At 35.3% G+C, this 13,270-nt stretch overlaps 1 protein-coding gene across 3 annotated transcripts in view; it reads left to right on the top strand.

Moving 5' to 3' along the window:
- The window catches only part of Tcp11l1 (t-complex 11 like 1), a 43,935-nt gene that overhangs the window by 7,696 nt on the left and 22,969 nt on the right, over positions 1-13,270 (top strand). For 2 of the 3 annotated variants that reach the window (XM_027936751.2, XM_071616312.1), the window contains exons 3-5: positions 7,230-7,362; positions 9,627-9,747; positions 10,486-10,706. In XM_027936751.2, the coding sequence (XP_027792552.1) occupies positions 7,230-7,362; positions 9,627-9,747; positions 10,486-10,706 (475 nt within the window). Of the gene's footprint in view, positions 1-7,180; positions 7,363-9,626; positions 9,748-10,485; positions 10,707-13,270 lie in introns of all 3 variants that reach the window. The other variant, XM_027936753.2, reaches the window with a different exon arrangement.

Below are 13,270 nucleotides of genomic sequence, written 5' to 3'. Positions count from 1 at the left end.
TGAATTGAAAATTCTAAAAAAGAAAAAAAAGTTGTAGTCTTATTGAACACAGACAGGCTTTTATTTCTTATTCCCTAAACAATACAACAGCTATTTGTGTAGCATTACATCATCTAGAGATGATTTAAAGTATATGGAAGAATACAAGATATTTAAGTATGCAGATTTTAGAATCTGAGGAGGTTCTGAAATCAATCTCCCAAAGACTCTTGAGGGATGACATAATTTTGCTTATTAAATCAGTTAGTCTGATTTGCTAAATTAAATCAGAGTTTAATTAGTAAATCCCAGTTTACTAATTATGATTTTAACTATTAAATTTAACTTACTAATTAGTAAATCCCAGTTTACTAATTATGATTTAACAGCTAAACTTAATTTACTAATTAGAGTAAAGTATAATTAATAGCTTAAATTAGCAGAGCCCAATCATCATTGGATGAATAAATTTATAACACTGAGTTTTTCCCTTTTTTTTATACTCCATAAAAATGGATTGGTCGGGCTGGGATTGTGGCTCAGTGGTAGAGTGCTTACTTAGCATGCATAAGGCCCACTGGGTTCAATCCTCAGCATCACATAAAAATAAAATACAGATATTGTGTCCACCTAAAAAGCTAAATAACAAATATAAAGAAAAATAAAGGATCGTCATTTTTTTTCCTACATTTTTTTTATTGGTGCATTATGTATATAACGGTGGAATTTATTTTTAACTATTCATATGAGTTTTTACCTTTTTTAAATTTATGAGAATTATGATGTCTTTATATAAAAACAAACACACACGTATTTATTGAGTGCATACTATGTATCAGGGATCCAGCAGTGAACAAGGCAGTAAACATGTTGTCTCTGGCTTGGTGGAACCTTCAGTCTTGTGAGGAAGACAAATCAACCATTTCTATCCAGTGTAACAAGTGCTGTGGATAACCTTTGCCCTTGCTTTTTCATACTGTTTGGGTAAGATTCAACATCTACCCTCCACACGTGTCCATCTACTTATGTGTTTAGAAACCTTTCTTTAGAGTGTGTAGACTTCTCAGATTCCAGGACACCTTAGAAAAGAAAGGTAAAGAGTACAACCATTCTAAATTAGTCTGCTAGCTTCCAAGAGGGTATGTTTAACTTAAAATATGTTTTTCTATGTCTCTGACAAGACATCAGTGTTCAAAAGATATAATAGAATTTAGCATTATGTCCGTCTAAAACACTAATTATATATATATATGTTATATATATAAATTTTATATATATATACATATATTATGTATATACTAATTATATATTTACATATACACACACATACTGTCTCTTTTTAGTTGTTGATGGATCTTTATTAATTTATTATTTAGCTTTATACTAGATAATAAAACACCAAGGTAAGATACATGTAACCTGACTGTTTTACATGGCTCTTATTATAACTCATATTCTTTTCACAAGTTGAGGTGAGCACCATGGTCTCCACCACATTGCATCTTTGTAAATTTTTCTTAATGAAATTGGTAAATTTGAGAACTCTCAAAAAATAAAACAAAATTTTGTATGCAGTAAATTATTCCTCTAGATATAGATCTGTAGCATATCCTGATTCTCTTAGAATTGTAGCTTTTCTCTTTTTTGATCAGATACCTTCCATTAATAATTCTGATTTTTAAGTAGTCTTTAAGTTGGACAGCTCCGGAGAACTTTCTTTCTGGTTGTCTGATGTTTGGTTCTTGGTGCCATCTGTTTTGTCCCTAGTGTGCCCTAAATACTGAGAATACACTTGCCTAGAATTTGGAGGATTCTTATTCTCATAGAATACCCCTTAGGGGGCTGGGGTTGGCTCACCTAGCATAGGCGGGGCACTAGGTTCCATCCTCAGAGCCACATAAAAATAAAAATAAAGGTACTGTGTCCAACTACAACTAGAACAAAACATTAAAAAAAAAAAAAAAAAAAGAATACCCCTTAGTCTGACTATCTTCTTTTTGCATATGGAGAAACCATGGCCCTAGAAAATTTAAGTGACTTTGTTAAGGTCATACTCAACACAGTCTGGAGGAAGCCAAATTTCCTCCTGATTCTGTGTCCACGTTTTTTTGTTTTGTTTTGTTTTATGTGTGTGTGTGTGTGTTTAGTTGTTGATATATCTTTATGTATTTATTTATTTATATGTGCTGAAAATGGAACCCAGTGCCTCAAACACGCTAGGCAAACACTCTACCACTGAGCTACAGCCCTAGCCTCCTCCACTGCTTTATGACTAGGTAATCAACCAACAGTGTTCCTTATTACCCAGATGCCTGAACTTGTTGAGAAATAGCAAGTTTTCATAAATTTTATATCAGACTTTATTTTTGCACAGTTAAGGTAAAAAAGAACTTTGAAGCCCCGATGAAAATGTCTGAATTTCTCTTTTAGAGACAAGAACTTGATGGAGTTTTCTGGGTGCAATAGTGCATGCATATAACCCTAGCTACTCAGGAGGCTGAGGCATGAGGATTGTAAGTTCAAGGCCAGCCTGGGCATTTTAGCAAGACTCTGTCTCAAAATTAAAAAATTAAAAGAAAGGGACCGCTGGGAGGGAGGAGGGGAGGGGCAAGGGAAATACTAGGGAATTCTATTGGCCAAATTACATTGTGATATTGTGTGCATGTATGAATATGTAACAATGAATCTCACCATTGTGTACAACTGCTGAGGTAGGAGGACAGAGATTGAGGCCAGCCTTGGCAACTTTGCAAGACCCTTTCTCAAAAAAACAAAAACACAACAAAACAAAATACACACAACTGGGGATGTAGCTCAATGGTAAAGAAACTCTGGGTTCAATCCCCAGTGCCAGTGAAGTAGAGGTGGGGGAAGCAAGAACTCAGTGGAGTTTAATAACTCCTGAAGCTTGATACTGATATACCCACAGCAGAAGTTCCATTTGTAGATAATTGGTAACAGAAAATACAAGCTTGAAGCAAAGTATTAGTAATCTTTGTGTATATCTCAATTATGTATTTCAAATATGTTATCTGAGATAAAATGCCTATATGTGTATTTATATATTTTGTGTTTTTTTTAATATTTATTTTTTAGTTTTAGGTGGACATAATATCTTTATTTTATTTTTATGTGGTGCTGAGAATCGAACCCAGTGCCCCATGCATGCTAGGCGAGTGCTCTACCACTTGAGACACATCCCCAGCCCCGTATTTATATATTTGATATTCATATATCTCACATCCCTATTTGAGTGCCTTAGAATTTTAAAACTAGCTTTATTAATGTATAATTTGTATATAATGACATGCACCAATTTTAAGTCCATATGATTTGTGACTACCACCACAATCATGAGCTGCCAGAACATTTCCGTCATCTACCACAATTCCCTAATGCCCCTGGCAGCAAATCTCTTCCCTTTACCTCCTGTGCTTCCCAACCACTGATCTGCTTTCTGTCACTATCATATTGCCTTTTTTATGATATAATATAAATGAATCATTGTGAATGTAATATTTTATATCTGATTTATTTCACTAGGAAAAATTATTTTGTAATTCATCTGTGTTTTGCATATATCAACAATTTCTTTTTATTGCTGAGTACTATTTCATGGTATGGTTACACACAATTTGTTTATCCATTCCGCAATTGATGGACATTTGGATTAGCTCCAGGTTTTGACTGTTATTAATAAAGCTCCCATTAATATTTTTTTGGGGGGGATTGAACTCAGGGACACTGAACCACTGAGCCACATCCCCAGCCCTTTTTTGTATTTTATTTAGAGTCAGGATCTCACTGAGTTGCTTAGTGCCTCACTTTTGCTGAGGCTGGCTTTGAACTCTGGTTCCTTCTGCCTCAGCCTCCAGAGCCACTGGGATTACAGGTGTGCATCTCTGTGCTAGCCCATTAACATTTGAGTAGAAGTCTGCATGGCCATTTGTTTTTTTGCTTTCTTGGGTAAATACCTAGGAGTGGAATTTCTGGGTCATATGGTAAATATATATTTTACTTAATAAGAAACCACCAGACTGATTCCCACAGTAACTGTTTCATTTCACATTTCCCCTCCCAGGTATGATTATTCCAAATATTTTACCTCTATGTCAATACTTGGTATGTTTATCTTTCTAATTTTGGCCGTCCTAGTAGATATGTATTGGTATCTCACCATAATTTTAATTTGCATTTTCCTAATATTCATGATGGTAAGCATCTTTTCATGTGCTGACCAGCCATTTATGTTTTTAGAGAAATGTTTGAATCTAAGTTTAGTTTGGTTTGGTTTGGTTTTGTATAAGGGATTGAATCCATGGTTCCTTAGCCATTGAGCCAAATCCCCAGCCCTTTTTAAAAAAAATATATATATATTTTATTTAAAGACAGGGTCTCTCTGAGTTGCTGAGGCCCTCGATAAGTTGCTGAGGCTGGCTTTGAACTCACGATCTTCCTGCCTCAACCTCCCCAGTTGCTGGGATTATAGGGGTGTGCCACAGTTCCCAGCCAAGTTGTTCCTTTTTTATATGATATTCTTTGTACAAGTCCTTTGTCAGCAATATGTTTTGCAGATATTTTCTCCTTTTCTATGTCATGCCTTTTTTTTTCTTTTTCTTTTTCATTAAGAGTTTTTCAGGGGCTGGGGTTGTGTCTCAGTGGTAGTGTGCTTGCCTAGCATGCATGATGCACCGGGTTTGATTCTCAGCACTACATACAAATCAATAAAATAAAGGTCCATCAACAACCATATATATATATAAAGAGTTTTTCAGAGTACAAGTTTTAATAGTCTAGTTTACCATTTTTTATAGTTTGAACTTTTTGTATCATAAGAAATCTACCTAATCAGAGATCACAAAGATTGTCATCTGTGCTTCCCTTCAGAAATCTTATTATCTTAGCTCTTTAAAAAAAATTTTTTTTTAGTTGTAGATGGACACAATACCTTTATTTTGTTTGTTTTTATGTGGTACTGAGGATTGAACCCAGTGGCTCACATATGCTAGGCAAGCCCTCTACCACTAAGCTACAACTCCAGCCCTTATCTTAGCTCTTAACAATACATTTTTAGTTTTTGTTTATCATAGAGGAAAGATTTCTTTTTGCTACTGGGAATTGAACCCAGAGGTGCTTTACCACTGAGCTACATCCCTAGCCCTCATTATTTTTTATTTGGACATGGTCTTACCAAGGTTCTTAGGGCCTTGCTAAGTTGCTGAGCCTGGCTTTGAATTCTCGATCCTCCTACCTCAGCCTCCCCAGTCATTGGGATTTCATGCATGTGCCAACATGCCTGGCTATCATGGAGGAAAGAATTAAGGGTCATTGTTTTGCACATTAGATATCTAATTGTTTGTTTTAGAAATATCTAATGTAAAAAATACTTAATATTAAAAATATTTAATTTAAAAAACTATCCTTGCCTTATTGACTATATATATATATAGAGAGAGAGAGAGAGAGAGAGAATTAGTGTAAGTATACATATGTGTATATGCCTATATATCAGGCTATTTCTGGATTCTCCGTCTTGTTCAATTCACCTGTATATCTATATGCCAAAACACACTGTCTTGATGATGACTGTAGTTTTATAGTAAACCTTGAAATTACTGTACGTTCTCCAATTTAATTCTTCTTTTCAAAATAGTTTTGACTTTTCTAGGTCTTCTGCATTTTCAGACAAATTTTAGAATCAGTTTGGCAATTTCAACAAAAGAGTCTGCTGGGATTTTGACTAGGATGTGTTTAATCAATAGATAGATTTGGGGAAAATTGATATCTGTTTTCAAGTCACAATATTATTAAGATATCTGGGCTTTGATTTTGGATATATATTATATTTTTAATACTCAGGAAGGCAATTTAAATGGTTTTGTGTTCTTATTAACATTCTCTGAAGATGCTGAGGAGGAATTTTGAACATTTTCCCCAACTTCCCTTTATGTGAATAAATAAAGGTTTTTAGCAGACAATGTATGACCAACTCTCAGATTCGGTTCCTTTTTGGCCGGGAGGGGAAGGGCAGAAGAATAGAAGAAGGAAAGTAACTTAAGAACTTTATATCTGTTAAACCCTGGACAACCACTAACATTGCTTATCTGATTTTAAGGCCAGATCTTATTATCATCCCATAAAAGTAATGTCATCTTCTAGGCCAATACTTCTCAAACTGTGGTTTCTGGGACCATCAGCATCAACCCAAGACTTGTTAGAAATGCAGGTTCTCCAGGTCTGTCCCAGACCTGCTAAATCATGAACACTTCCTCTGATTCTGCAGAAGTTAGAGAACTGTCAGGTTTTTTTAGGAGTTAAGAATGACCTCTTGTTCCTTGGTGCAGAACACCTGGGGAGACTTGAGAACTAACTTTCTGGAAGATAAATCTTTATCAAGATAGAAATCTAGAAAAAGAGATTTAAAAAAAATTTAAAATTTGTTTTAATGAGTCATATATGACAGTCGAATGCACTTTGATACATCATATACAGTGAAGTATAATTTCTCAGTCTTCTTGTTATATATGATGCAGAATGCCACCAGTCCTATAGTTATATATGTACATAGGGTAATAATGTCTGATTCATTCTGCTCTCCTTTTGAAAGAGATGTTAAGGGCTGGGGTGTAGCTCAGTAGTAGAGCACTTGCCTAGCATGCAAAAGGCCCTGGCTTTGTTCCACAGCACCAGAACCACTGCAAATAAGAGAGAACATATCTGGTATTGCCTTTTTTTTTTTTTTTTTCCTTTTAGGGAAGACAGGAGGCAGAAGGGTTAAAACATAAGCCCTTAGCTTATTGGAAAAATGAAAATCTATAAATTAAGTTTTTTAAAAAAATTTTTAGATGTTGATGGACCTTTATTTTATTCATTTATTTATATGTGGTGCTGAGAATCGAACCCTGTGCCTCACACTTGCTAGGCAAACGCTCTACCACTGAGCCACAACCCCAGCCCTAAATTAAGTTTTTTGAAATCTCAATTTACTGTAATTATTTTCTGTTGACCATTCTTAGTAAACACCAGATGTTTTGAGTATTGTACATGATCGCTGCTTCTAGAATTCTACTTTAAAGGAAAAAAATGACAGTGAAATAGCTAAAACTCTATTGCTGTTTGAAAATGTTGGAATATTTTAAAAGATACATAATTGAAATTATTGCCTGGTAACAGAACCACTGCCTTTTCTGTATTTTAACAGAAATTCTAGTGAAGAGAAGCAAATCTCTTACACTGGGTTTTTGTTACAGCTAGTCCTTCTCGATTTGTGACGGTAGAAGAACTCCTAGAGACAGCGAAAGGAGTCACCAACATGGCTCTAGCCCATGAAATTGCAGTAAACAGAGACTTTCAGATTAAACCAGTTGAATTACCGGAAGGCAGGTAAGATGGTTACTGAGTTACCTCGTTTAGTAGAACACTGACTTTTCCCAGTTTTGAAAATCATTCCTAGAGTTGATGCCAATGTATTCAAATACATTTTCCTTTCATACATTATTGCTAAAAATTATTCCTATATTAGAAATTACTAGAGTTGAAAGTGAATCTCAAGGCCACTAATGCTTCAAAATGCAAATTGAGGGGCCTGGGGGTGTGGCTCAGTGGTGAAGTGCTTGCCTAGCACTTGTGAGGCACTGGGTTCATTCTCAGCATCACATAAAAATAAATACATAAAATAAAGGTATTGTGCCCATCTACAACTAAAAAATTTTTTAAAAATGCAAATAAAGGATCTAGAAAGCTGTGAAAACCTTTCATGTCAGCTTTGTCCTACAGTTGGCTTTAGCATCCCATCTGGGTTTTCGTTGCACCAGTTTCTTCATTTCTTGGTGACTGTCCCATTGCACTATGGTTATTGGTTTCCTTGCATTTTTCACCAGATTGTAAACTCCGTGATGACAAGGATGATGGGTTATTCTCTCTATCCCTAGTGTCTGGCACATATAATTTTTTATTGAATCTAAAATTCTATGATTGTAAGGTGTACCTTATTGTCATAAGAAGAAACACTAGCCATTATAATTGTAAAAATGCCATTGAGTTTAAGAAAAATCATATTTCAGAGATGTTAAAATGCAAAAAAAAAATTGTTTTAGAATCAAGGGAATAGGAGAGTAGGTGCTCTTCAAAACAGTTCATTGATGATGGACTCTCAATGGATATGTCTGTAATTTTCTTGGCCTGTTCCTCATGGTCTCGGGTGGATACTGCAGCTCCCAAGCCTCCCAATATACACCAGCATTCCAGGCAAGAGGGAAAGGTTGGGTAGGCTAAGGTTCTCCTTTTGTTAGGAAGGAATATTATTCTTTGGAGGCATGAGGCAGATATCCCCTGTTTTTTGGTAGTTAGATTTGATCACATGCTTCCCCAGCTATGAATTTGAGAAAGTTAAACCAGGCAAAAGGAGTGGAACTGCTATGATTGGCTTATTAGATCACTTTCTTAAATTCGTTCCCAGGTAGAGTCCATTGCTGTCGAACTGTAAAATGCTAGGATTCTGATTAGATGGCTGCTAGGTTGGTGAGCTATCGCGTCACCTATAGGAAGCTTCTAATTATGACGTTAGGGATATTTCTTATATATTTGCAAAGATAGTGCTATTTCACATTAACAATGAAGTATAGGTGGGCTGGGAATGTAGGTCATTGGTATAGTGTACTTAGTGTGCGTGAAGCCTAGGTTTCCATCCCCGGCACCACAGGGGGAAGAAAAAAAGAATTGTTTTACTGTCAAGATTGATTTTAACAAGTCATTAACTATAAGTTCTTATAGTTTGATACTTAGTTAAACTATTGTCCCATATGTTATGGGAAATAGGATATTTTTGGAACTAAAGCTTTACCACCTGTTTATATGCTGTATTAACTGTTTAATTATACGTATCTGGGGAAACCAATATTGGGGAATTAAAAATATTCACTCTGAATTTTCCAATAGTCTTTTTTTTTGGGGGGGGGGAGGGTACCAGGGCACTCTGGGGTACTCAACCACTGAGTTATATCCTTGGCTTTTTTATGTATTTTACTTAGAGACAGTGTCTTATTGAGTTGCTTAGCACCTCACTGTTGCTGAGGCTGGCTTTGAGCTTGCGATCCTCCTGCCTCAGCCTCCTGAGCCACTGGGATTACAGGCGTGTGCCACCACACCTAGCTCCAGTAGTCTTGTTATTATTAAATGCCATTAATTGGACTAATGTTGGCTACCAAATTAGTTGGAAGGTATTCTTCCTAATGAGGCACATACTGAAAAAAAAAAAATCAAACTAAAAATAATGTCAGCTGACACTGTGGTGCATGGCTATAATCCTATCTGCTTGGGAGGGTGAGACAGGAGGATTGCAAGTTTGAGGGCAGCCTGTATTATTTAGCAAGACCCTGTCTCAAAATAAAATAAAAAGGGCTGGGGATATAGGTCAGTGGAACAGATTGCTTGCCTAGCTTGCAAGAGGCCCTGGGTCCGATCCCTTGTACTACAAAATAAATGAATAAATAAATATGTAAAAATAGATTATGTCATCAAGTATATCTGCGAGGTTTTTTCTTGAGTCTTATATTAAGATTTGTTACCCTAGGATTTGTGATTTTTGAAAATTGTTTGAAATTCAAGTATTTTGTTTTTTGATTCTCCCCTCACCTCATCATCTCCAGCTTGGAGAAGAAAGTAAAGGAGATTGTACATAAAGCTTTTTGGGATTGCTTGAGTTGCCAGTTGAGTGAAGACCCCCCGACATATGACCATGCCATCAAACTAGTAGGAGAGATCAAAGAGGTGAGATGAAGAGTGAATTGTACTTAGCAGTATTTATTCAATCTCTTTTCATTACTGTGCCAGAGACTTTAAAGAAATTGACAGATCAAGAAGTTAAATTACCTGCGGAAATGTGAATTGAGTATTTTTGGCTTAGTGTCCTTGTTAAAAAAAATTTTTAAGCAAATCATGGTAACCTGAAGGTATTATTACTCTTGTAAACATAGGGAAAATTTCATTTTGAAAATAACAGAATAATTTAAAGACAACAAAAGTTATTTTACAAAATGTGTTATTTATAAATTTTTAATAGGTTTGGGCACATTCAATTTATATTGGCCAAAAAGTGATTTAGTTTTTGAGATTGAGAAGGCTTTAGGTGAGAGATCTCTCTTTTTTTTTTTTTCCTGTGCCTTTAGCTGTAGTATCAAAGAAGAAATATATCTGTGGAAGCTGAAATTGGTGGTTGCTTCACAGAGTCACATTAATAAATGTGTTTTCCTACTGTAACAGTTTTTTCTTGTATCCAGGTGATGGCTACTTAGAGCTGAAATAGAAGTTTAAATAGCTACTCTAAATAATGTAAGCAGTTTTGGGGGTAATTTTTTTTTTTTTTTTTAGTAAGAGGTTAAAATATGTACAACATACAGTAGCAATTGGTAAGCCTTTATTTAACTTAGATAGTCATAAATTCTTTTATGTTTAATAAAAAGTTATGTTTAAGAAATTTTGTTTAAATTTAACTGTGTTCTCTTGTAGACACTCTTGTCTTTCTTGCTGCCTGGTCACACTAGACTGAGAAACCAAATAACAGAAGTCTTGGATTTGGATCTGATAAAACAGGAAGCAGAGAATGGGGCCCTAGACATTTCTAAGCTGGCAGAATTCATTATTGGCATGATGGGAACACTGTGTGCACCTGTTCGAGATGAAGAAGTTGAGAAACTAAAGGACATTAAAGAAATAGTGCCCCTTTTCAGGTATGAAAATGTGTTGAACACTCTCAGTGCACCTAAGTGCAAAACCTGTTTTCAGATTTAAATTCCTGAAGTCTAGGTTCTCAGTCATTAAAAACAAATTTTTTTTAAAGCAAACATTATCTAAAATGTAGTAAAGTAGGAAGAAGGAAGAAATTCATCCATAAATTTACCATTTAGAGCCACAATCATTATTTACAGTGTGAAATATCTGTGTCCTATATATAGTGATACATTGTATTTTCATTTATAATGATAAATAATTTTTATGATATATAAAAATTTTATAATTATAAATGAATAGATTTAATTATTTATATATCATTCTGTCAGTATTTTATTTTGAAAAATTCCAAACCTGCAGGACAATTGCAAAAATAGGATAAGCAACACAGGCATATCCTTCATGGAGATCTGCCAGTTCTTCACAGTCACATTTGCTTAATCTTTTTATATATACATGAGTATGTATGGACATTCTTTTATATATTTAAACTGTAGCCAAGAAATTTTACATTAATATAATCCTTTAGTGGGCTGGGGTTGTGGCTCAGAGGTGGAGCACTCGCCTAGCATGCATGAGGCATTGGGTTCGATCCTCAGCACTACATAAAAATAAAATAAAGGTATTGTGTCCATCCACAACTAAAAAATAAAAGTTTAAAAAGTAATTCTATTAACACATGCATTAACATGTAGTCCATATTAAGTTCTTCTAGTTTTTTGAATATTACTTTTTTTTTCTCTTTTAGGGGGGCAGGGATAGTACCAAGGGCTTCACGTATGTTAGGCAAGCACTATACCATTAAGCTAAACCTCCAACCCTCTGAATATTTAATTTTAAATATATATGTGATTGTGATAAAATTTCTATGCTAATATAGGTAAAGGAGTGACATGTGGCTGCCTGCTGCCCGAGAATCTGACTTTTGATTAACTGTTTAGCTCAGTTTTTCTGTAAATAGATAAAAATATTATGTATCAAAATCATACTAGACATAATTGCTTAGGGGAAGTTGATCTCTGATTTATAATTTGCATGTGGACTGAAAGATATGGTAATGAACTATAAAAGGGGATGGGTAACCATCTTTTGGATTTCCCTGAATGGGGTAACTTTTATAACTTGGCATGTCCCTCCTGGGAAACCTCAAAGCCATGCTGTAGAGTTGTTGTAAACCATAACAACTTCAGTTGGATGTGGTGGCACACGCCTGTAATTCTAGTGTCTTGGGAGGCTGAGGCAGGAGGGTCATAAATTCAAGGCCTAAGCAACTTAGTGAGACCCTGCCTCAAAAAATAAAAATAAAAAAAGCGTGGGGTTGTAGCTTACTGGTAAGGGATAAAGAACTCTGGGTTTAATCCCTAGTAACTGCCACCCCTTCCACCCCCAACAAAAAAGAAAGAAAAAATAAATTGGCTTTTCTGGGACATGAGACTTTTGAGCTAGGTGAATACACACTGCTGAAGTGGCTCTCCTCACATATGAGTGGTCGGCTTGTGGTTGTGACTGTAATTCTTGCTGAAGAATATGCTTGATGCCTCCCTACAGGCAAACTATGAATAGATGATGCCAAAGGTGGCCATGTGAGTCAGAATGTTCAATTGAACGTAAGAAGACCCCTGGTGGGCATTGCAGGTATAATTTAACATCATACCCTAATCATTTCACTTATTTTTAATTTTTTTTTTTAGAGAGAGAGAGAGAGAATTTTTTATTATTTAACTTTTTTTTAATTTTCAGTGGACACAACATCTTTATTTTACTTTTTATGTGGTGCTGAGGATCGAACATGCCAGGTGAACGCGCTACTGCTTGAGCCACATCCCTAGCCCGCTTAATTTTTTTTAATTGAAAGCTTTATTGAGATAATTGTATGTTCACATGGACATTCAAGACATAATACAATTAATGCAGTTTCCCCCAAGGGTACCCTTTTGCAGATCTGTAGTATAATATGACAACCAGGATATTGACATTGGTACAGTCCACTGAATTTTATTTGGATTTTCTGTTTTACTTATACTCCTTTATGCATATATGTATATTAACTTTAATACAATTTGATCACCTGTGTAAGTTTGTGTATCCCCCACTACAGTCAAGATATTGAACAGTTCCAGTACCATGAGGATTTCTCTCATCATCCTTTTATAACTAACTTATATGATTTTTTTAATACTCTCCATAAGCATTGCTAAATCTCCCTTTTCACAGATAGAGATTGTATGTAATTATTAACAATTCAATTCTGCAATGAAAATCTTCATGCACAGAACTTTTTTTCTGTATTTTAGGTTTTTTCCTAAAGATCATTTCTTTTTTCCTTTTTTGGGGGGAGTGGGGGAGGTCCCAGGGATTAAACCCAGGGGCACTTTACCACTGAGCCATATCCCCAGCCTTTTTTTTTTTTTTTTTTTTAAATATTATTTAGAGACAAAAGTTTTGCCAAGTTGCTGAAGCTGGCCTTGAACTCATGATCCGCCTGCCTCAGCCTCCTTGAGATTACATGAGTGTGCCACCATGCCCAGCTAAGATCATTTCTTAAATGGGATTACTCTGTCAG

The sequence above is a fragment of the Marmota flaviventris genome, chromosome 9, assembly GCF_047511675.1.
Source record: "Marmota flaviventris isolate mMarFla1 chromosome 9, mMarFla1.hap1, whole genome shotgun sequence".
In the NCBI taxonomy this organism is placed as follows: domain Eukaryota; kingdom Metazoa; phylum Chordata; class Mammalia; order Rodentia; family Sciuridae; genus Marmota; species Marmota flaviventris.
Note: the sequence above shows the minus strand (reverse complement) of the source record. Positions and strands in the feature narration are given on the sequence as shown.